At 41.2% G+C, this 25,959-nt stretch overlaps 1 protein-coding gene across 1 annotated transcript; it reads left to right on the forward strand.

The window, feature by feature from the left end:
- Window positions 1–184: 184 nt before the first annotated feature.
- Window positions 185–24,780, forward strand: PDIA2 (protein disulfide isomerase family A member 2). The gene is made up of 11 exons (XM_072119840.1): window positions 185–454; window positions 1,743–1,949; window positions 2,756–2,889; window positions 11,313–11,450; window positions 11,629–11,742; window positions 12,364–12,489; window positions 13,456–13,650; window positions 13,750–13,870; window positions 22,681–22,862; window positions 23,162–23,251; window positions 23,374–24,780. Exons 1-11 carry the CDS (start codon window positions 250–252, stop codon window positions 23,452–23,454), a joined length of 1,593 nt encoding a protein of 530 aa, XP_071975941.1. The 5' UTR covers window positions 185–249; the 3' UTR covers window positions 23,455–24,780.
- The last annotated feature ends 1,179 nt before the right edge of the window (window positions 24,781–25,959 follow it).

Below are 25,959 nucleotides of genomic sequence, written 5' to 3' on the forward strand. Positions count from 1 at the left end.
GTATTGATCCTGGGAGTCTAATCGCGGGCGCTGAGTCCCCGTCGCCCTTCAAGATTTGGCAGCCCCGGCCTCGGGTTTGATAGGGATGAAGTCAATATTTAAACAAGGTGCAGAGACCAGTAGCAGCGCTCCACGAGTCCTGGCCGCGTCCTCGTCACTACCCCCGGCCCTTTATCTGCTCCGACCCTCTTTATAGGTTCCTTCTTTCAGTTTCCGGCAGGACAGACTGATCCCCGCTCCGCACTCACCATGAGGTGGTCCCACCTGCTCCTCGCCCTCCTCTTGGCCTTCCTGGTGAACGCCGACGAATCCGCCAACGCCACCGAGACATCTCCTGAGACCTCCAGCGAGGAGAAGACAGAGGACATCCTGGAGGAGGAGAACGTCCTGGTCCTCAACAAGAAGAACTTCGACAACGCCCTCAGGACCTACAAGTATCTGCTGGTGGAATTCTGTAAGGAAACGCAAGCTTGTTTGTTGGTGGCCCCATCTTCTGGTCATCATAGTCCTGTTAGGTAGCGGGTGCAGGGGGGGCAGTCAGACCCCTTAGGTAGCGGGTGCAGGGGGGCAGTCAGACCCCTGAGGTAGCGGGTGCAGGGGGGGCAGTCAGACCCCTTAGGTAACAGGTTCAGGGGGGCAGTCAGACCCCTTAGGTAGCGGGTGCAGAGGGGCAGTTATACCCCTTAGGTAGAGGGTGCAGGGGGGGGCGGTCATACCCAGCATCGTGTCTCTAATGAGAAGACCCCAGGATTATAGATGGGGCACCGTGCAGGGGCCCCATGAGCTGCACATTACACCCTGGGAGAGGACTCTGAGGTTATTACTCTGTATCAGTGTAATGAATGAATGGATTTAAAGGGGATGTCCAGGGGTTTAAATACCCTGACTGCTTTCTTCCACAGCAGGAGCTGCATGTAACAACATGGTCATTTTTGGAAAAATGTGGATATGGACAAGCCCTTTAATTAATCTAGTATGGTGGTATCATACCATATGTTACACTACTGGAGGATGGCAAATGGGAAGGGGCCCCTTACTGCCCCACAGAATTGAATAACCCCTATAGTGTCCCCAACCTAATACAACATGGTACAAAGCCCCCCCTATAGAGCCCCTCTTATTGTCCCCACATTGTACAATGCCCCCCTATAGAGCCCCTCTTATTATTTGCACATGCAACTATAGCAGACCCATATGTAACGTCATATTGACCGGATCCGCAGTGCAGAACTTTAAGACTAGTTCTGACCCTGCTTACACACAGCTGATGGTTTGTTACAATGTATGAGGGTATAAAACCTGACCTCTCCCCTACATGTATACGTTGCGCTCGCTGGGAAGGAGACAGATGTTACGTTACAGTCGGCCTTCAGGTCCCAGCTGCACATTTCCCAGTCCCATTATCTCTCCAGCGATTATTACCTGCACTTAAAGGGACGTTACATACGACACTGCGCAACTATTCTACAAGTCATAATATCATCCATAACAGCAATGAAAGATCCTGCTGGAATTATCTTCTCATTTATAGCAGATTAAAGGAACACAACGGCCTCCAGGAGATTATACTAATAGCAACCAATCAGATTTCTACTTAAATTTGCCTACAGCGCCACCACAGGGGTAAAGCGGTACTACACTATTTACACCAAAATACATCACTAGATGTTCCTCCAGGGGGAGACTCTCATCTCCGGTTAGTAGCAGAGATAGTAATGTGTTTCATTTTTATTTTTTCCCAGATGCCCCATGGTGCGGCCATTGTCAAGAACTTGCCCCAAAATATAGTCAGGCCGCAGGAGACCTGAAGGAAAAGACGTCGGAGGCGCGACTCGCCAAAGTGGACGCCACCGAAGATAAAGAGCTCGCTGACGAGTTTGGCGTCAATGGTTATCCCACCATCAAGTTCTTCCTGAATGGAAACAGAACCGGTCACATCGATTATGGAGGTAACAGGATAAACCGAATTATAGATAGGAGATAGACAGATAGATAGATAGATAGATAGATAGATAGATAGATAGGAGATAGATAGATAGATAGATAGATAGATATGAGATAGATAGATAGATAGGAGATAGATAGATAGATAGATAGATAGATAGATATGAGATAGATAGATAGATAGATAGATATGAGATAGATAGATAGATAGACATGAGATAGATAGATAGATATGAGATAGATAGATAGATAGATAGATAGATAGAAGATAGATAGATAGATAGATAGATAGATATGAGGTAGATAGATAGATAGATAGATAGATAGATAGATAGGAGATAGATAGATAGATAGATATGAGATAGATAGATAGATAGATAGATAGATAGATAGATAGATAGATGGATGATGGATAGATAGATAGATAGATAGACAGATAGATAGATAGATAGATAGGAGATAGATAGATAGATATGAGATAGATAGATAGATAGATAGATAGATAGATAGATAGATAGATATGAGATAGATAGATAGATATGAGATAGATAGATAGATAGGAGATAGATAGATAGATAGATAGATAGATAGATAGATAGATAGATAGATAGATAGATAGATAGATAGATAGATAGACAGATAGATAGATAGATAGATAGATAGATAGATAGATAGATAGGAGATAGATAGATAGATAGGAGATAGATAGATAGGAGATAGATAGATAGAAGAAAGATAGATGATATTGATAGAGATAGATAGATCATTTATCCTTCTACTATTACATCTCTATATAAACCTTCCCCTATAGGCAGGAGAGACGCTGAAGGTCTGGTGAAATGGATGTTGCGGAGGATGGTTCCGGCCTCGGTGGTGGTGGAGACGGCATCAGCTGCTGAGGAGTTTATCAAATCTCATGAAAACGCAGTGATTGGTTTCTTTAAGGTAAACCATAATGGGCCTGATTTATCATCTTTTTTTGCGACTTTTTGTTGTGTTTTTTGAGACTATTTTGGCTTTTTTTGAGACTTTCCAAAAGTTAGCGGCGCATGGATTTTAGTCACTTTTGCCTCATTTAACTCATTAATCCAGATGTTTTTCCTCATTTACGACATGTGACTTTTTAAAAATGTCTCAAAAAAGTCTCAAAAAAGCTCCTCACTAGAGCAGGCGCAGATGACCAAAAAAAAAAAATAATCAGACACATTTGATAAATCAACTTTCTTCTGTTTTGTTTTTTGGTTTATAGGTAAAAATCTGCCTGTGTGTTTGTAACTTCTTGTTTATTTTTACATAAACATTTTGTCAGGAGCATCAGGAGCGTCAGTCATGCGGCTGTTCTTGATGTTTTTTTAATAGATATTTTTTAAATTGATCCTTTTAAATAGAAAACAATGATGATGCTTAACAATATAAACCATCATAATACGGGGTCGTTCACATTAACCCCTCCCCTGCCTGAACACATCCCGCAGGTGGGAGGTCCCCAGTTATTTCAGTCTCCATATAAGGGCACTGACCTCATTGGGAAACAGCCAAGTATAAGGGCAACAGCCAATCACTATCTTTTGCCGAGGTTGACTCCTCCCCCTGCTTTCATATCGCCCACTATACGCACACAGTGATGCGTCAGTGATAGACAGTGTAAGGACACGTGGCTGAGCCCCACAAGTTCTCCCTATAATGTATGTGATAGAGGAGCAGTGACCATGTACAGGACACACAGGGACAGGACGTCTCTATATCCAAAGCTGTAACAGTAATATTATCATTAAAACATAAAATTATATCCATTTTTTGATTTTTATATAAAATCCTCCCAAAAAAGAACTATTAGTCTGAAGAATGTTCCTAAATGGTAAAGGATTAGATGTTGCAGCAGAATGTCGCCAGCTGGAGATGATTTATAGAACTTTTTTTCATTGAGACTTTTTACAAAAAGTCGCAAATATATGAAAAAGTCTCAAAAAAAAACCGCAGAGAAGGATCACATCTATCTAAGGAAATTTTGACATTAGAGAAATTTGGGGCCACATTTATCACTTGTTTTTTCTGTTGTTTTTGCGCCTTTTCGTTTAGGCGCACCGTTTTTGCGCCATTTTTGCGATTAAACGTCAAATTAGCCGCGCAGCAAAAATAACCACCTTTCCCTCATCTATCGTTCAATTCCAGATGTTTTGCTGCGCCTAATGATATTCATCACGTGCGACTTTTGCATTTAGGCGCAAAAACGGGCGCAAAAACACTCCAGCTCGAAGGTGGCGTTATCTGAGAAGAAAGCACTGAGCCCCTTTGCAGAAGAGCTCATTTCTAGCAGCAGTAGCCAGACACTGGAACATATAATAGATACATTAGATACTCTGCAGACACTGGAACATATAATAGATACATTAGATACACTGCAGACACTGGAACATATAATAGATACATTAGATACATTACAGACACTGGAACATATAATAGATACATTAGATACACTGCAGACACTGGAACATATAATAGATACATTAGATACATTACAGACACTGGAACATATAATAGATACATTAGATACACTGCAGACACTGGAACATATAATAGATACATTAGATACTCTGCAGACACTAGAACATATAATAGATACATTAGATACACTGCAGACACTGGAACATATAATAGATACATTAGATACTCTGCAGACACTGGAACATATAATAGATACATTAGATACACTGCAGACACTGGAACATATAATAGATACATTAGATACATTACAGACACTGGAACATATAATAGATACATTAGATACACTGCAGACACTAGAACATATAATAGATACATTAGATACATTACAGACACTGGAACATATAATAGATACATTAGATACATTACAGACACTGGAACATATAATAGATACATTAGATACACTGCAGACACTAGAACATATAATAGATACAATTAGATACATTGCAGACACTAGAACATATAATAGATACATTACATACTCTGCAGACACTGGAACATATAATAGATACATTAGATACACTGCAGACACTGGAACATATAATAGATACATTAGATACACTGCAGACACTGGAACATATAATAGATACATTACATACACTGCAGACACTAGAACATATAATAGATACATTACATACTCTGCAGACACTGGAACATATAATAGATACATTAGATACTCTGCAGACACTGGAACATATAATAGATACATTAGATACTCTGCAGACACTGGAACATATAATAGATACATTAGATACTCTGCAGACACTGGAACATATAATAGATACATTACATACTCTGCAGACACTGGAACATATAATAGATACATTAGATACTCTGCAGACACTGGAACATATAATAGATACATTAGATACACTGCAGACACTAGAACATATAATAGATACATTAGATACATTACAGACACTGGAACATATAATAGATACATTAGATACTCTGCAGACACTGGAACATATAATAGATACATTAGATACATTGCAGACACTGGTACATATAATAGATACATTAGATACATTGCAGACACTGGTACATATAATAGATACATTAGATACACTGCAGACACTAGAACATATAATAGATACAATTAGATACATTGCAGACACTAGAACATATAATAGATACATTACATACACTACAGACACTAGAACATATAATAGATACATTAGATACATTGCAGACACTGGTACATATAATAGATACATTAGATACACTGCAGACACTAGAACATATAATAGATACATTAGATACACTGCAGACACTGGAACATATAATAGATACCATTAGATACACTACAGACACTAGAACATATAATAGATACATTACATACACTGCAGACACTAGAACATATAATAGATACATTAGATACACTGCAGACACTGGAACATATAATAGATACATTAGATACACTGCAGACACTAGAACATATAATAGATACATTAGATACACTGCAGACACTGGAACATATAATAGATACATTAGATACTCTGCAGACACTGGAACATATAATAGATACATTAGATACTCTGCAGACACTAGAACATATAATAGATACATTAGATACACTGCAGACACTGGAACATATAATAGATACATTACATACTCTGCAGACACTGGAACATATAATAGATACATTAGATACACTGCAGACACTGGAACATATAATAGATACATTAGATACATTACAGACACTGGAACATATAATAGATACATTAGATACACTGCAGACACTGGGACATATAATAGATACATTAGATACACTGCAGACACTAGAACATATAATAGATACATTAGATACACTGCAGACACTAGAACATATAATAGATACATTAGATACTCTGCAGACACTGGAACATATAATAGATACATTAGATACACTGCAGACACTAGAACATATAATAGATACATTAGATACTCTGCAGACACTAGAACATATAATAGATACATTAGATACACTGCAGACACTAGAACATATAATAGATACATTAGATACACTGCAGACACTAGAACATATAATAGATACATTAGATACACTGCAGACACTTGTACATATAATAGATACATTAGATACTCTGCAGACACTGGAACATATAATAGATACATTAGATACACTGCAGACACTGGAACATATAATAGATACATTAGATACATTGCAGACACTGGTACATATAATAGATACATTAGATACACTGCAGACACTAGAACATATAATAGATACATTAGATACACTGCAGACACTAGAACATATAATAGATACATTAGATACACTGCAGACACTAGAACATATAATAGATACATTAGATACACTGCAGACACTAGAACATATAATAGATACATTAGATACTCTGCAGACACTGGAACATATAATAGATACATTAGATACATTGCAGACACTGGAACATATAATAGATACATTAGATACATTGCAGACACTGGTACATATAATAGATACATTAGATACACTGCAGACACTAGAACATATAATAGATACAATTAGATACACTGCAGACACTAGTACATATAATAGATACATTAGATACACTGCAGACACTGGAACATATAATAGATACATGAGATACACTGCAGACACTAGAACATATAATAGATACATTAGATACATTACAGACACTAGTACATATAATAGATACATTAGATACTCTGCAGACACTAGAACATATAATAGATACATTAGATACTCTGCAGACACTGGAACATATAATAGATACATTAGATACACTGCAGACACTGGAACATATAATAGATACATTAGATACACTGCAGACACTAGAACATATAATAGATACATTAGATACTCTGCAGACACTGGAACATATAATAGATACATTAGATACACTGCAGACACTGGAACATATAATAGATACATTAGATACACTGCAGACACTAGAACATATAATAGATACATTACATACTCTGCAGACACTGGAACATATAATAGATACATTAGATACACTGCAGACACTGGAACATATAATAGATACATTAGATACATTACAGACACTGGAACATATAATAGATACATTAGATACTCTGCAGACACTGGAACATATAATAGATACATTAGATACACTGCAGACACTGGAACATATAATAGATACATTAGATACATTACAGACACTGGAACATATAATAGATACATTAGATACTCTGCAGACACTGGAACATATAATAGATACATTAGATACACTGCAGACACTGGTACATATAATAGATACATTAGATACACTGCAGACACTGGTACATATAATAGATACATTAGATACACTGCAGACACTGGTACATATAATAGATACATTAGATACACTGCAGACACTAGAACATATAATAGATACAATTAGATACATTGCAGACACTAGAACATATAATAGATACATTACATACTCTGCAGACACTGGAACATATAATAGATACATTAGATACACTGCAGACACTGGAACATATAATAGATACATTAGATACACTGCAGACACTAGAACATATAATAGATACATTACATACTCTGCAGACACTGGAACATATAATAGATACATTAGATACACTGCAGACACTGGAACATATAATAGATACATTAGATACACTGCAGACACTAGAACATATAATAGATACATTACATACTCTGCAGACACTGGAACATATAATAGATACATTAGATACACTGCAGACACTGGAACATATAATAGATACATTAGATACATTACAGACACTGGAACATATAATAGATACATTAGATACTCTGCAGACACTGGAACATATAATAGATACATTAGATACACTGCAGACACTGGAACATATAATAGATACATTAGATACATTACAGACACTGGAACATATAATAGATACATTAGATACTCTGCAGACACTGGAACATATAATAGATACATTAGATACACTGCAGACACTGGTACATATAATAGATACATTAGATACACTGCAGACACTGGTACATATAATAGATACATTAGATACACTGCAGACACTGGTACATATAATAGATACATTAGATACACTGCAGACACTAGAACATATAATAGATACAATTAGATACATTGCAGACACTAGAACATATAATAGATACATTACATACTCTGCAGACACTGGAACATATAATAGATACATTAGATACACTGCAGACACTGGAACATATAATAGATACATTAGATACACTGCAGACACTAGAACATATAATAGATACATTACATACTCTGCAGACACTGGAACATATAATAGATACATTACATACTCTGCAGACACTGGAACATATAATAGATACATTAGATACTCTGCAGACACTGGAACATATAATAGATACATTAGATACTCTGCAGACACTGGAACATATAATAGATACATTAGATACACTGCAGACACTAGAACATATAATAGATACAATTAGATACATTGCAGACACTAGAACATATAATAGATACATTACATACTCTGCAGACACTGGAACATATAATAGATACATTAGATACACTGCAGACACTGGAACATATAATAGATACATTAGATACACTGCAGACACTAGAACATATAATAGATACATTAGATACTCTGCAGACACTAGAACATATAATAGATACATTACATACACTGCAGACACTGGAACATATAATAGATACATTACATACACTGCAGACACTAGAACATATAATACAGACATTACATACACTGCAGACACTAGAACAGATAATAGATACATGAGATACACTGCAGACACTAGAACATATAATACAGACATGAGATACTCTGCAGACACTGGAACATATAATAGATACATTAGATACACTGCAGACACTAGAACATATAATAGATACATTAGATACATTACAGACACTGGAATATATAATAGATACATTAGATACTCTGCAGACACTGGAACATATAATAGATACATTAGATACACTGCAGACACTGGAACATATAATAGATACATTAGATACACTGCAGACACTAGAACATATAATAGATACATTAGATACATTGCAGACACTAGAACATATAATAGATACATTACATACTCTGCAGACACTGGAACATATAATAGATACCATTAGATACATTACAGACACTGGAACATATAATAGATACATTAGATACACTGCAGACACTAGAACATATAATAGATACATTAGATACTCTGCAGACACTGGAACATATAATAGATACATTAGATACTCTGCAGACACTGGAACATATAATAGATACATTAGATACACTGCAGACACTGGAACATATAATAGATACATTAGATACACTGCAGACACTGGAACATATAATAGATACATTAGATACTCTGCAGACACTGGAACATATAATAGATACATTAGATACACTGCAGACACTAGAACATATAATAGATACATTAGATACACTGCAGACACTGGAACATATAATAGATACATTAGATACACTGCAGACACTGGAACATATAATAGATACATTAGATACTCTGCAGACACTGGAACATATAATAGATACATTAGATACACTGCAGACACTGGAACATATAATAGATACATTAGATACACTGCAGACACTGGAACATATAATAGATACATTAGATACTCTGCAGACACTGGAACATATAATAGATACATTAGATACACTGCAGACACTAGAACATATAATAGATACATTAGATACACTGCAGACACTAGAACATATAATACAGACATTAGATACTCTGCAGACACTAGAACATATAATAGATACAATTAGATACATTACAGACAGGAGCTGCAGACTCTATTTACAGTTCATCACCTTCTATTTACAAAATATTCTGCAAAACCTGAGCTCACAGCAAGAGAGAAGAGAAGTTTGCACAAGTTTGCAGAAGCTTGCAGAATTTTGCAGATACTACAAACAAGTGTCCCCCATGTAATTCTGCACAGTGTCTGAGGGGGATACTGTGCAGAATTACAGGGGTGCAGCAGGAGACCAGCACTGGGGGATCCCCTCCAGGAGAAGCCCCTGCTGAGGAGGTCACTGGGTGCTGGGTGTCACACACCTGGGTGCCGCTGTGAGTGTTATTCTCATTCTGGGCTGTGGGAGAAGCAGAGAGGAGCTTGTAGCAGGATCACATGTAACTGCCTGAATCTAACATTGCGCCTAAACTGTGTTAAAGTAAAGTGATTAATAAGAGGCAGAAAATATACTTATCACAGATGGTTGTAGCTTGTGATAATTCTGGCAAAACAGTGCGCCCGAATTTAGGCGCAACTACTACACTTAGGCGCACAAAAGTGATAAATGTGGCCCATGGTGCAAAATAGAACAACTTAAGATAAATCTGGTCCAATGACTCCATAACCTAGAGGTAGAAGACCCGCCTCTCCCGGGACCCCCCTACACACCACCACCATATAGAAAGACATAAGTCTAAGCACTAGGGCCCAGAAGCTTCACAGTGCACCTCTAGTCCCTCATGACTCCTGGTGGTGGTACCTTCCATGAAACACCATCAGATCTTCAAGCCATAAACTTTCATTGCAGACATTGTTGGAGGACTCCACCTCGGAAACTCTCACTAATGATACCTCCAAGTGTGTACTTGTACTGAAGCCTCCAACAAGTAGAGCAAGGTCAAGTCAGAAGATCTGACTATCTGATCAAAGAGCAGGACTAAACTAGGGTTCCACCCACTAGATAAGACCATCAATCTCGTAGGAAATGGACCCTATTCATCTTCCAATTGGGTTGTCTTCTAGTGGACCTTTGAGTCCACCGGATGATGTAGGAGTCCTAGACATTGCTTCTTCTTATTCATAGGCCCAATTCTCCCGACCCCCCCCCCCCCTCAATTCTTTATGATTTTGTTTATAATCCTCCAGGATCCTGAAGATGCTGACATCAACATATTCAACGACGTCGCCTCCAACACCGAAGACTTCAACTTTGCTATTGCCCACAAAGATGAAATATTCAAGAAATTTGCAGTGACCAAAGACAGCGTCGTCTACTTCAAGAGTGTACGAGCTTATCATTGTGTAACGAGTCCATCAGACACATCATGGTGACGTCCCATCATCCAAGCCTCATCCTCAACAACCTTAGTTTTTGGGGGTCTTCAGAACCATGATGGAAACACCACCCAACCACACGTGAATGTTGACTCAATGGTGACTTCCTTTTCTTCCTTTATGCCAGGCCGAAGAGAAATATGAATACGATGGAGATGAAGATCTGGGATTTGAGAAGGATGAATTGTTTCGGTTCATCATGGTCAACAGCATGGACGTGGTCACCGAATACAGCGATCAGGTATGACCTGTGTGATCATCTAGTAAGTCTATTATTCCAAAGATCCATCACTTATCAGAGGAGAACATGGCTACCAAGAGCGTCTCCCACTCTGGAGGACCTTTTGTGTCCATGCATTATACTGATAGTCAATTGGCTACGATTAGAATGTGTAATACCTCATTTCCCCTGCGGGAGTGCTGTAAGGAATTTATACAAATGCTAACAAGGTCTCCTATACACATGAGCTGATCGCTGAGGGTCCCTACAGCGGAACACCCTGTACACAGTGTATATTTTGATGACCCCTTAGAGAAAGGAAATTGCCGAAATCTAAAAACCCCCTTTTAGATCAGTGAATATATTAAGATATATGAATTCTCATAATAGAGGTTCTCTGGTCCAAAGAAAATAAGGATGGGTCAGAACGGTGGGGTTGAAAGACCAACACTGATCAGATGATTATAAGAATGAGATCTCTCCCTCCCCATTACATTTCTCCAGCCACATTGCCATGTTTTTAGTAGTGGCCATGTCTGGTATTACAGTACAGAGGTTGGTGGCTGATCCTAAGGAGAAGCCCTTGTTGGTAAAGCTATTTGTGCTAAAAAAAAAATTTTCAATTTTATTCTCACTGTACAGACTTCGGAAAAAATCTTCGGGGCCAAGATTCCCAACCACTTACTGCTGTTCATTAATAAGACTGTGGAAGATCAACTTCAGCTTCTGGAGAACTTCCGCCAGGCAGCACCAGAATTTAAAGGAAAGGTATGGCTATATGTAAGGACAATGGGGCACTATAAGGGCATATTGACCTCACACTGGGGCGATCTTCACTTGAGACCACTGCTCTATCATATCCGCTCCTGCTCTGAAGGACTCTGGTTTGGTATGCAGTTGACCATTCATGGTCTTTTCACGTGGGACCTCTGCTCTATTATATCTGCTCCTGTCCTGGATGACTACGGTCTGGTATGCAGTTGACCATTCATAGTCTCCTGATGTGGGACCTCTGCTCCATTATATCTGCTCCTGTCCTGGATGACTCTGGTCTGGTATGCAGTTGACCATTCATGGTCTCATGTGGGACCTCTGCTCCATTATATCTGCTCCAGTCCTGGATGACTCTGGTCTGGTATGCAGTTGACCATTCATGGTCTCATGTGGGACCTGTGCTCCATTATATCTGCTCCAGTCCTGGATGACTCTGGTCTGGTATGCAGTTGACCACTCATGTTCTCCTCACCTGGGACCTCTGCTCCATCATATCTTCTACTCTGGAGGACTCAGGTCTGGTATGTAGTTGACCACTTATGGGTTGGTCTCCTTAACTGGTACCTATACTCTATGAGTTCCTGCTGTGAAGGACTCTGATCTGGTATGTAGTTGACCACTCATGGTCTAACCTGGGTCCACTGCTCTATTATATTTGCTCCTGCCTTGGAGGACTCTTGTCTGGTATGCACTTGACCACTCATGGTCTCCTCACATGGGACCTCTGCTCCATCATATCTTCTACTCTGGAGGACTCAGGTCTGGTATGTAGTTGACCACTCATGGTCTCACCTGGGTCCACTTTGGACCTCTCCTCTATCATATTTTATCTCTCTCTGGAGGACACTGATCAGATGAACAGTTGACCAATAATGGGCTCTACAAAAGTGGAGCCCAGTAGGGGCCAAAAGCTACGTAGCCCAATCTGAAGTTCTTAACCCCTTTCCCCATGTTGGACAGGTCCTATTTGTGTCCATTAATTCTGACGGGCCTCATGCTGGCGTCTTGGAATACTTTGGACTGACACAAGAAGACATTCCCACCATCCGATTCATCAACATCGATCAGGTGAAGAAGTTCATCTTCAATGCTGACAAGATAACAACCGAGACAGTGAAAGCATTTACCCAGGGAGTGCTGGATGGGAAAATAAAGGTAAGGGAGATTGTTACAATAATCAGGAAATTTGACATTACTGACATCTGGAATTACATGAATTTTTTATTAACGATAAGTTTCTTGTTTTAAATTTAGCAAAATCTGAAGAGTCAAGAAATTCCAGAAGATTGGGATAAGAATCCTGTGAAAGTTCTCGTGGGCAAAAACTTTGAGGAAGTTGCGTATGACGAGACTAAGAATGTATTTGTAGAATTCTGTAAGTACAATGGAAGTTAGCGGAATAGTGAGTGCAGCTCTGGAGTATAATACAGGATGTAACTCAGGATCAGTACAGGATAAGTAATGTCATGTATGTACACAGTGACTGCACCAGCAGCAGAATAGTGAGTGCAGCTCTGGAGTATAATACAGGATGTAACTCAGGATCAGTACAGGATAAGTAATGTCATGTATGTACACAGTGACTGCACCAGCAGCAGAATAGTGAGTGCAGCTCTGGAGTATAATACAGGATGTAACTGAGGATCAGTACAGGATAAGTAATGTCATGTATGTACACAGTGACTGCACCAGCAGCAGAATAGTGAGTGCAGCTCTGGAGTATAATACAGGATGTAACTCAGGATCAGTACAGGATAAGTAATGTCATGTATGTACACAGTGACTGCACCAGCAGCAGAATAGTGAGTGCAGCTCTGGAGTATAATACAGGATGTAACTCAGGATCAGTACAGGATAAGTAATGTCATGTATGTACACAGTGACTGCACCAGCAGCAGAATAGTGAGTGCAGCTCTGGAGTATAATACAGGATGTAACTCAGGATCAGTACAGGATAAGTAATGTCATGCATGTACACAGTGACTGCACCAGCAGCAGAATAGTGAGTGCAGCTCTGGGGTATAATACAGGATGTAACTCAGGATCAGTACAGGATAAGTAATGTCATGTATGTACACAGTGACTGCACCAGCAGCAGAATAGTGAGTGCAGCTCTGGAGTATAATACAGGATGTAAGTCAGGATCAGTACAGGATAAGTAATGTCATGTATGTACACAGTGACTGCACCAGCAGCAGCAGAATAGTGAGTGCAGCTCTGGAGTATAATACAGGATGTAAGTCAGGATCAGTACAGGATAAGTAATGTCATGTATGTACACAGTGACTGCACCAGCAGCAGAATAGTGAGTGCAGCTCTGGAGTATAATACAGGATGTAACTCAGGATCAGTACAGGATAAGTAATGTCATGTATGTACACAGTGACTGCACCAGCAGCAGAATAGTGAGTGCAGCTCTGGAGTATAATACAGGATGTAAGTCACGATCAGTACAGGATAAGTAATGTCATGTATGTACACAGTGACTGCACCAGCAGCAGAATAGTGAGTGCAGCTCTGGAGTATAATACAGGATGTAACTCAGGATCAGTACAGGATAAGTAATGTCATGTATGTACACAGTGACTGCACCAGCAGCAGAATAGTGAGTGCAGCTGTGGAGTATAATACAGGATGTAACTCAGGATCAGTACAGGATAAGTAATGTCATGTATGTACACAGTGACTGCACCAGCAGCAGAATAGTGAGTGCAGCTGTGGAGTATAATACAGGATGTAACTCGGGATCAGTACAGGATAAGTAATGTCATGTATGTACACAGTGACTGCACCAGCAGCAGAATAGTGAGTGCAGCTCTGGGGTATAATACAGGATGTAACTCAGGATCAGTACAGGATAAGTAATGTCATGTATGTACACAGTGACTGCACCAGCAGCAGAATAGTGAGTGCAGCTCTGGAGTATAATACAGGATGTAAGTCAGGATCAGTACAGGATAAGTAATGTCATGTATGTACACAGTGACTGCACCAGCAGCAGAATAGTGAGTGCAGCTGTGGAGTATAATACAGGATGTAAGTCAGGATCAGTACAGGATAAGTAATGTCATGTATGTACACAGTGACTGCACCAGCAGCAGCAGAATAGTGAGTGCAGCTCTGGAGTATAATACAGGATGTAAGTCAGGATCAGTACAGGATAAGTAATGTCATGTATGTACACAGTGACTGCACCAGCAGCAGCAGAATAGTGAGTGCAGCTCTGGAGTATAATACAGGATGTAAGTCAGGATCAGTACAGGATAAGTAATGTCATGTATGTACACAGTGACTGCACCAGCAGCAGAATAGTGAGTGCAGCTCTGGAGTATAATACAGGATGTAACTGAGGATCAGTACAGGATAAGTAATGTCATGTATGTACACAGTGACTGCACCAGCAGCAGAATAGTGAGTGCAGCTCTGGAGTATAATACAGGATGTAACTCAGGATCAGTACAGGATAAGTAATGTCATGTATGTACACAGTGACTGCACCAGCAGCAGAATAGTGAGTGCAGCTCTGGAGTATAATACAGGATGTAACTCAGGATCAGTACAGGATAAGTAATGTCATGTATGTACACAGTGACTGCACCAGCAGCAGAATAGTGAGTGCAGCTCTGGAGTATAATACAGGATGTAACTGAGGATCAGTACAGGATAAGTAATGTCATGTATGTACACAGTGACTGCACCAGCAGCAGAATAGTGAGTGCAGCTCTGGAGTATAATACAGGATGTAACTCAGGATCAGTACAGGATAAGTAATGTCATGTATGTACACAGTGACTGCACCAGCAGCAGAATAGTGAGTGCAGCTCTGGAGTATAATACAGGATGTAACTCAGGATCAGTACAGGATAAGTAATGTCATGCATGTACACAGTGACTGCACCAGCAGCAGAATAGTGAGTGCAGCTCTGGGGTATAATACAGGATGTAACTCAGGATCAGTACAGGATAAGTAATGTCATGTATGTACACAGTGACTGCACCAGCAGCAGAATAGTGAGTGCAGCTCTGGAGTAAAATACAGGATGTAAGTCAGGATCAGTACAGGATAAGTAATGTCATGTATGTACACAGTGACTGCACCAGCAGCAGCAGAATAGTGAGTGCAGCTCTGGAGTATAATACAGGATGTAAGTCAGGATCAGTACAGGATAAGTAATGTCATGTATGTACACAGTGACTGCACCAGCAGCAGAATAGTGAGTGCAGCTCTGGAGTATAATACAGGATGTAACTCAGGATCAGTACAGGATAAGTAATGTCATGTATGTACACAGTGACTGCACCAGCAGCAGAATAGTGAGTGCAGCTCTGGAGTATAATACAGGATGTAAGTCACGATCAGTACAGGATAAGTAATGTCATGTATGTACACAGTGACTGCACCAGCAGCAGAATAGTGAGTGCAGCTCTGGAGTATAATACAGGATGTAACTCAGGATCAGTACAGGATAAGTAATGTCATGTATGTACACAGTGACTGCACCAGCAGCAGAATAGTGAGTGCAGCTGTGGAGTATAATACAGGATGTAACTCAGGATCAGTACAGGATAAGTAATGTCATGTATGTACACAGTGACTGCACCAGCAGCAGAATAGTGAGTGCAGCTCTGGAGTATAATACAGGATGTAACTCAGGATCAGTACAGGATAAGTAATGTCATGTATGTACACAGTGACTGCACCAGCAGCAGAATAGTGAGTGCAGCTCTGGGGTATAATACAGGATGTAACTCAGGATCAGTACAGGATAAGTAATGTCATGTATGTACACAGTGACTGCACCAGCAGCAGAATAGTGAGTGCAGCTCTGGAGTATAATACAGGATGTAAGTCAGGATCAGTACAGGATAAGTAATGTCATGTATGTACACAGTGACTGCACCAGCAGCAGAATAGTGAGTGCAGCTGTGGAGTATAATACAGGATGTAAGTCAGGATCAGTACAGGATAAGTAATGTCATGTATGTACACAGTGACTGCACCAGCAGCAGAATAGTGAGTGCAGCTGTGGAGTATAATACAGGATGTAAGTCAGGATCAGTACAGGATAAGTAATGTCATGTATGTACACAGTGACTGCACCAGCAGCAGCAGAATAGTGAGTGCAGCTGTGGAGTATAATACAGGATGTAAGTCAGGATCAGTACAGGATAAGTAATGTCATGTATGTACACAGTGACTGCACCAGCAGCAGCAGAATAGTGAGTGCAGCTCTGGAGTATAATACAGGATGTAAGTCAGGATCAGTACAGGATAAGTAATGTCATGTATGTACACAGTGACTGCACCAGCAGCAGCAGAATAGTGAGTGCAGCTCTGGAGTATAATACAGGATGTAACTCAGGATCAGTACAGGATAAGTAATGTCATGTATGTACACAGTGACTGCACCAGCAGCAGAATAGTGAGTGCAGCTGTGGAGTATAATACAGGATGTAAGTCAGGATCAGTACAGGATAAGTAATGTCATGTATGTACACAGTGACTGCACCAGCAGCAGCAGAATAGTGAGTGCAGCTCTGGAGTATAATACAGGATGTAAGTCAGGATCAGTACAGGATAAGTAATGTCATGTATGTACACAGTGACTGCACCAGCAGCAGAATAGTGAGTGCAGCTCTGGAGTATAATACAGGATGTAAGTCAGGATCAGTACAGGATAAGTAATGTCATGTATGTACACAGTGACTGCACCAGCAGCAGAATAGTGAGTGCAGCTCTGGAGTATAATACAGGATGTAACTCAGGATCAGTACAGGATAAGTAATGTCATGTATGTACACAGTGACTGCACCAGCAGCAGAATAGTGAGTGCAGCTGTGGAGTATAATACAGGATGTAAGTCAGGATCAGTACAGGATAAGTAATGTCATGTATGTACACAGTGACTGCACCAGCAGCAGCAGAATAGTGAGTGCAGCTCTGGAGTATAATACAGGATGTAAGTCAGGATCAGTACAGGATAAGTAATGTCATGTATGTACACAGTGACTGCACCAGCAGCAGAATAGTGAGTGCAGCTCTGGAGTATAATACAGGATGTAAGTCAGGATCAGTACAGGATAAGTAATGTCATGTATGTACACAGTGACTGCACCAGCAGCAGAATAGTGAGTGCAGCTCTGGAGTATAATACAGGATGTAAGTCAGGATCAGTACAGGATAAGTAATGTCATGTATGTACACAGTGACTGCACCAGCAGCAGAATAGTGAGTGCAGCTGTGGAGTATAATACAGGATGTAACTCAGGATCAGTACAGGATAAGTAATGTCATGTATGTACACAGTGACTGCACCAGCAGCAGAATAGTGAGTGCAGCTCTGGAGTATAATACAGGATGTAACTGAGGATCAGTACAGGATAAGTAATGTCATGTATGTACACAGTGACTGCACCAGCAGCAGAATAGTGAGTGCAGCTCTGGAGTATAATACAGGATGTAACTCAGGATCAGTACAGGATAAGCAATGTCATGTATGTACACAGTGACTGCACCAGCAGCAGAATAGTGAGTGCAGCTCTGGAGTATAATACAGGATGTAACTGAGGATCAGTACAGGATAAGTAATGTCATGTATGTACACAGTGACTGCACCAGCAGCAGAATAGTGAGTGCAGCTCTGGAGTATAATACAGGATGTAACTCAGGATCAGTACAGGATAAGTAATGTCATGTATGTACACAGTGACTGCACCAGCAGCAGAATAGTGAGTGCAGCTCTGGAGTATAATACAGGATGTAACTCAGGATCAGTACAGGATAAGTAATGTCATGTATGTACACAGTGACTGCACCAGCAGCAGAATAGTGAGTGCAGCTCTGGGGTATAATACAGGATGTAACTCAGGATCAGTACAGGATAAGTAATGTCATGTATGTACACAGTGACTGCACCAGCAGCAGAATAGTGAGTGCAGCTCTGGAGTATAATACAGGATGTAACTCAGGATCAGTACAGGATAAGTAATGTCATGTATGTACACAGTGACTGCACCAGCAGCAGAATAGTGAGTGCAGCTGTGGAGTATAATACAGGATGTAAGTCAGGATCAGTACAGGATAAGTAATGTCATGTATGTACACAGTGACTGCACCAGCAGCAGAATAGTGAGTGCAGCTGTGGAGTATAATACAGGATGTAAGTCAGGATCAGTACAGGATAAGTAATGTCATGTATGTACACAGTGACTGCACCAGCAGCAGCAGAATAGTGAGTGCAGCTCTGGAGTATAATACAGGATGTAAGTCAGGATCAGTACAGGATAAGTAATGTCATGTATGTACACAGTGACTGCACCAGCAGCAGAATAGTGAGTGCAGCTCTGGAGTATAATACAGGATGTAACTCAGGATCAGTACAGGATAAGTAATGTCATGTATGTACACAGTGACTGCACCAGCAGCAGAATAGTGAGTGCAGCTCTGGAGTATAATACAGGATGTAACTCAGGATCAGTATAGGATAAGTAATGTCATGTATGTACACAGTGACTGCACCAGCAGCAGAATAGTGAGTGCAGCTGTGGGGTATAATACAGGATGTAACTCAGGATCACTACAGGATAAGTAATGTCATGTATGTACACAGTGACTGCACCAGCAGCAGAATAGTGAGTGCAGCTCTGGAGTATAATACAGGATGTAACTCAGGATCAGTACAGGATAAGTAATGTCATGTATGTACACAGTGACTGCACCAGCAGCAGAATAGTGAGTGCAGCTCTGGGGTATAATACAGGATATAACTCAGGATCAGTACAGGATAAGTATTGTCATGTATGTACACAGTGACTGCACCAGCAGCAGAATAGTGAGTACAGCTCTGGAGTATAATACAGGATGTAACTGAGGATCAGTACAGGATAAGTATTGTCATGTATGTACACAGTGACTGCACCAGCAGCAGAATAGTGAGTGCAGCTCTGGGGTATAATACAGGATGTAACTCAGGATCAGTACAGGATAAGTAATGTCATGTATGTACACAGTGACTTTACCAGCAGCAGAATAGTCAGTGCAGCTCTGGAGTACAACACTGGTTTTAACTTGGGGTCAGTACAGGATAATAAGTAAGGTCATGTATGTACACAGTGACTGCACCAGCAGCAGAATAGTGAGTGCAGCTCTGGGGTATAATACAGGATGTAACTTAGGATCAGTACAGGATAAGTAATGTCATGTATGTACACAGTGACTGCACCAGCAGCAGAATAGTGAGTGCAGCTCTGGTGTATAATACAGGATGTAACTCAGGATCAGTACAGGATAAGTAATGTCATGTATGTACACAGTGACTGCACCAGCAGCAGAATATTGAGTGCAGCTCTGGAGTATAATACAGGATGTAACTCAGGATCAGTACAGGATAAGTAATGTCATGTATGTACACAGTGACTGCACCAGCAGCAGAATAGTGAGTGCAGCTCTGGAGTATAATACAGGATGTAACTCAGGATCAGTAGAGGATAAGTAATGTCATGTATGTACACAGTGACTGCACCAGCAGCAGAATAGTGAGTGCAGCTCTGGAGTATAATACAGGATGTAACTCAGGATCAGTACAGGATAAGTAATGTCATGTATGTACACAGTGACTGCACCAGCAGAATAGTGAGTGCAGCTCTGGTGTATAATACAGGATGTAACTCAGGATCAGTACAGGATAAGTAATGTCATGTATGTACACAGTGACTGCACCAGCAGTAGAATAGTGAGTGCAGCTCTGGGGTATAATACATGATGTAACTCAGGATCAGTACAGGATAAGTAATGTCATGTATGTACACAGTGACTGCACCAGCAGCAGAATAGTGAGTGCTGCTCTGGGGTATAATACTGGATGTAACTCAGGATCAGTACAGGATAAGTAATGTCATGTATGTACACAGTGACTGCACCAGCAGCAGAATAGTGAGTGCAGCTGTGGAGTATAATACAGGATGTAACTCAGGATCAGTACAGGATAAGTAATGTCATGTATGTACACAGTGACTGCACCAGCAGCAGAATAGTGAGTGCAGCTCTGGGGTATAATACAGGATGTAACTCAGGATCAGTACAGGATAAGTAATGTCATGTATGTACACAGTGACTGCACCAGCAGCAGAATAGTGAGTGCAGCTGTGGAGTATAATACAGGATGTAAGTCAGGATCAGTACAGGATAAGTAATGTCATGTATGTACACAGTGACTGCACCAGCAGCAGAATAGTGAGTGCAGCTGTGGAGTATAATACAGGATGTAAGTCAGGATCAGTACAGGATAAGTAATGTCATGTATGTACACAGTGACTGCACCAGCAGCAGCAGAATAGTGAGTGCAGCTCTGGAGTATAATACAGGATGTAAGTCAGGATCAGTACAGGATAAGTAATGTCATGTATGTACACAGTGACTGCACCAGCAGCAGAATAGTGAGTGCAGCTCTGGAGTATAATACAGGATGTAACTCAGGATCAGTACAGGATAAGTAATGTCATGTATGTACACAGTGACGGCACCAGCAGCAGAATAGTGAGTGCAGCTCTGGAGTATAATACAGGATGTAACTCAGGATCAGTACAGGATAAGTAATGTCATGTATGTACACAGTGACTGCACCAGCAGCAGAATAGTGAGTGCAGCTCTGGGGTATAATACAGGATGTAACTCAGGATCAGTACAGGATAAGTAATGCCATGTATGTACACAGTGACTGCACCAGCAGCAGAATAGTGAGTGCAGCTCTGGGGTATAATACAGGATGTAACTCAGGATCAGTACTGGATAAGTAATGTCATGTATGTACAGTGACTGCACCAGCAGCAGAATAGTGAGTGCAGCTCTGGAGTATAATACAGGATGTAACTCAGGATCAGTACAGGATAAGTAATGTCATGTATGTACACAGTGACTGCACCAGCAGCAGAATAGTGAGTGCAGCTCTGGGGTATAATACAGGATGTAACTCAGGATCAGTACAGGATAAGTAATGTCATGTATGTACACAGTGACTGCACCAGCAGCAGAATAGTGAGTGCAGCTCTGGAGTATAATACAGGATGTAACTCAGGATCAGTACAGGATAAGTAATGTCATGTATGTACACAGTGACTGCACCAGCAGCAGAATAGTGAGTGCAGCTCTGGAGTATAATACAGGACCTTGGTTACCTTCTGTTGTAGATGCGCCTTGGTGTTCTCACTGTAAGGAGCTAGAACCCATCTGGGAGGAGTTGGCAGAAAAATACAAGGACCATGAAAATGTCGTCATCGCTAAAATAGACGCCACAGAAAATGAAATCGATGGGTTGAGAGTCCGAGGTTTCCCAAACCTGAGATTCTTCCCTGCCGGACCAGAACGTAAGGTGAGAAGATTGTACAAGAAAAAAAAAAAATCATCTGGACCTTTTTGTTATGTACCTGCTAAATGTTTCAGCTGCTGAATACTCCAAAAAAAAAAAAAAAAATTGATTTTTTTTTCCAGATTTTATGTAGAACTTTCCTTATAGACTGATTGATCAGGAATAACAGTAACATCAAAATATGGAACATAAAACTTGTTCTCCAGAAATCAGCATTTTGATCAGCACCTGCACATTTTCATGTAAATTATGTAAATTTTAAGCGCCGTTATAATTTTTTTTTTTTTTTATTCTCGTTGTAGATGATTGAGTACACCAAGAACAGGACGGTGGATCTGTTCTCCAAATTCATCGACAGCGGAGGAGTCTTACCCCAGGACGAGGAGGAGAAGGTTCACTCATTGCTTTATTATTAGTGTATAAAATTAGGTTTTAAAAAAAAAAAAAAAAAAAAAAAAAAAAAAAAACCTAAAAAAAAAATTATTGTTTTATTTTAAATCTGTTTTTTGTACAGATCATTGAAGCTTTGGAAGCCGAGAGACAAAAGGATATTAAAGTGGAAGACGTCGACCCCGACAAGAAAGATGAACTGTAGTCATGTGACATTAGAAGAGACAAAGTAACTTATTTTAAAGGGGGGTTCCATGTGCGACATCCACAGGTTATGCCATAAATATCCAATGGGGGAGGGGGGTCCCAGTGCTAGAATGTGCGCCAATCGCTCATGAACTCCCATAGGTGTGAATGGAGGGAGCTGCGCATGTACGGTCACCAATCAAGTCACAACAGATCGGAGGGGGAATGGGAGACCTTGAGATGCAAGTCCTAGAGGTTGGACCTACAGTTTTCATTTATTGCATATGTGAGAAATAACTGATAGATGGGGGTCCAGACTCTAGAATCTGCAGCGATCACTAATGAACCCTCATAGATGGGAATGGAGGGAGCTGCGCATGTACAGTCACCAATCAAGTCACAACAGCTACGAGCGGGAATGGGAGACCTCTATTCTCGAGATGCGTGATAGATGGGGGTCCAAACTCTAGAACCTGCAGTGATCACTCATTAATCCCCATATATGGGAATGGAGTTGCGCATGCGCAGTCACCAATCAAGTCACAACAGCGACGTGAGAGGAAATGGGGGCTTGAAGATCTCTTTTCTAGAGATGCAAGTCCTAAAGGTTGGACCTACAGCTTTCATTTATTGCATATATGAGAAATAACTGATAGATGGGGGTCCAAACTCTAGAACCTGCAGAGATCACTTACGAACCCCCATATATGGGAATGGAGGGAGTTGTGCATGCGCACTCACCAGTCAAGTCACAACAGCTACGTGAGAGGAAATGGGGGCTTAAAGACCTCTTTTCTAGGCTAGGATGGATGGGGGGATGGTAGACCCCTCTACTCAAGATAGGATCTCACTAGAACCTGCACCGATCACTCAAACACCCGTAGACATGAACGGAGGGAGTTGCGCATGCGCGGCCTCCAACCCTGTTACATAAGTTACAAGAGAGGAAGGATTAGGGGAGTCTTGTTCTCAAGATAGGTGCAAGTCCCAGAATCTGGACCCAACTTTGGGACATTTATAGCATATTCTATGGAAATACTGTAAATAACCAATGGATCGGGGGGGGAGGGGGGTCTACTGTCAGAACCTGCGCTGATCACTCATGAACTCCCCTAGATGTGAATGGAGAGGAGCTGCGCATACGTGGCCAGACAAACCACAACAGCTACGAGAGGGAGTAGGATTTGGGAGACCCCGTTCCCGAGTTCCAGTGCCAGGACCCACATCCTTCAGGCATTTATGGCATATCCTGAGGATATTACAAATGGAGAAACCTTCTGCAAACAAGTTCTCAATATGTTTACCGATTTATAGAAATCCTAAACAATAAAACGTTTTTACAATACTAAGATTTATTTGTGGATGACTGATAGGAAAAACAAAATACTATCCAAAATTTATATATATATATATATATATATATATATTTTTTTTTTTTTTTTTTCTTTCAAAAAGTGGGGGAAACAAAAACCTTGGCAAAATTAATAAATTATCTGGGTTATCACATCAGACATTTCTGAAAGGGACACACGCTGCTATAATCAGAACCATCGCCAAGAGGGGCCGCCTCCCATCGCCAAGAGGGGCCGCCTCCCATCGCCAAGAGGGGCCGCCTCCCATCGCCAAGAGGGGCCGCCTCCCATCGCCAAGAGGGGCCGCCTCCCATCGCCAAGAGGGGCCGCCTCCCATCGCCAAGAGGGGCCGCCTCCCATCGCCAAGAGGGGCCGCCTCCCATCGCCAAGAGGGGCCGCCTCCCATCGCCAAGAGGGGCCGCCTCCCATCGCCAAGAGGGGCCGCCTCCCATCGCCAAGAGGGGCCGCCTCCCATCGCCAAGAGGGGCCGCCTCCCATCGCCAAGAGGGGCCGCCTCCCATCGCCAAGAGGGGCCGCCTCCCATCGCCAAGAGGGGCCGCCTCCCATCAGGACATGGGAGTGGTCTAATTTGCCAATACGATTTTGATGTTTAAAGGGCACCTACCACCACGATTCTACCTATAAAGGTAGATCGGGTGGTAGGTGGATGTAAGGGACGTGAGGAGAGCTCTTTTTAGAGCTAATCCTCACGTCCCCGCTAACTTTTAATAAACTTTATTCCCCTAACATGTAAATTTAGTTATGCGGCTACTGGGGCGTGGAGTAGCCGGGCACGAGGCTACACAGCGCGGCTACTCCACGCCCCGGTAGCCACATTACTCCTCCTACCCTGTGTGTTCGGCGCGCAGCTACGAGGAGAACGCAGCTGAGCAGCCACAGCTCCGAGGCCGGAGCTACTGCGCATGCGCAGAACTCCGGCTTGTCGGATGCCGCGAGCTGAACACACAGGGTAGGAGGAGTAACGTGGCTACTGGGGCGTGGAGTAGCCGCGCTGTGTAGCCTCGTGCCCGGCTACTCCACGCCCCAGTAGCCGCATAATGAAATTTACATGTTAGGGGAATAAAGTTTATTAAAAGTTAGCGGGGACGTGAGGATTAGCTCTAAAAAGAGCTCTCGTCACGTCCCTTACATCCACCTACCACCCGATCTAC

The sequence above is a fragment of the Engystomops pustulosus genome, chromosome 8, assembly GCF_040894005.1.
Source record: "Engystomops pustulosus chromosome 8, aEngPut4.maternal, whole genome shotgun sequence".
NCBI lineage: Eukaryota > Metazoa > Chordata > Amphibia > Anura > Leptodactylidae > Engystomops > Engystomops pustulosus.